This window comes from Octopus bimaculoides, chromosome 22 (genome assembly GCF_001194135.2).
Source record: "Octopus bimaculoides isolate UCB-OBI-ISO-001 chromosome 22, ASM119413v2, whole genome shotgun sequence".
NCBI classification, from domain to species: Eukaryota; Metazoa; Mollusca; class Cephalopoda; order Octopoda; family Octopodidae; genus Octopus; species Octopus bimaculoides.
The window spans coordinates 17,188,918-17,190,134 of NC_069002.1; the positions used below are offsets into that span (position 1 = coordinate 17,188,918).

At 34.6% G+C, this 1,217-nt stretch overlaps 1 protein-coding gene across 1 annotated transcript in view; it reads right to left on the reverse strand.

Moving 5' to 3' along the window:
* Nucleotides 1-27: 27 nt before the first annotated feature.
* The window catches only part of LOC106872211 (acyl-CoA-binding domain-containing protein 6), a 20,687-nt gene continuing 19,497 nt past the window's right edge, over nt 28-1,217 (reverse strand). The window contains exon 7 of the mRNA XM_014919123.2: nt 28-816. Within this exon, the coding sequence (XP_014774609.1) occupies nt 671-816 (146 nt within the window). The 3' untranslated portion in view covers nt 28-670. The remainder of the gene's footprint in view (nt 817-1,217) is intronic.

Genomic DNA, 1,217 nt, shown 5'->3' on the forward strand with positions numbered 1-1,217 from the left:
ATATATATATAGTTTTAGGGAAAAGAACCAAGTTTCAAGAACCCATCAATGAAAATCCACTATCACATATAGAAAAATTAACAATTAAAAGCACAATAAATGAGTATAATATAAAACAAAGTAAATATCATAAGATAAAGATAATAAAATGACTACACGTGTTTCATAACTAATTTTGTTCTTTTCCTTAAAACTATATATTTTTATATATATTTTAATCTATAAAGCTCAATTTAATTTTAATTTTTTATAAATGACTTTAATTGAGTTTTTACCTGTAATTTTGGATTTTGTCCCTAATATTATTATATATATATATATATATACACATACATATATACTTTTATTAAAGATGTGAAATCCTTACAAAAACTGTTACTCAGGGATTTGCGTTCCTGTCCGTCACATTATCACAAGGCACATGATGTTTAACATTGCCCTTGTTTAAAAGTAAATGCTGCCTGTGTTCAATATCCAACAACACCAATTAACAACAAACAAAAGTGCCCCTGCATCTCTCTTGTTTCAAGTTTCATGTTCACCTCTTCCTTGCTCCCTTTCTCCATTCCTACCAGTTTTCCTTTTCTTCCTTTCTCTCTCTCTCACACACTCTGTCTCTCTCTCTTGCATTCTCACTCTCTCATGCACTCTCTTCTTTCTTCCTCCAGATTCAGCTCCCTTTTGAAGACAACAAAGTCAGAATGAGTTTGTTATCTGTTGCATCAGCTGGTGTTTCCCCTTCATTACATTTCATGGATGGGTCAGCATGGTTTTCAAGGAGTTTCTGAACAATCGATTCATATTCACAAGAAGCAGCTTTACAAAGAACAAAAAAGAAAGAGAAGAAAAAAGAAACTATTAATAATAATCAAACAAGCAATGATTTGCAGTGACAAGTTTTACAATTCTGTAAATAATTAGGCTTTTTTTTTTTATAAGCTTAAAGTTATTAGAGATTACTGTCATCATCATCATCATCATCGTTTAACGTCCGCTTTCCATGCTGGCATGTGTTGGACGGTTTGACTGAGGACTGGTGAACCGGATAGCTGCACCAGGCTCCAATCTGATTTGGCAGAGTTTCTACAGCTGGATGCCCTTCCTAACGCCAACCACTCTGAGAGTGTAGTGGGTGCTTTTACGTGCCACCGGCACGAGGGCCAGTGAGGCAGTTCTGGCAACGACTACACTCAAAAGGTGTTTTTTATGTGCTACCT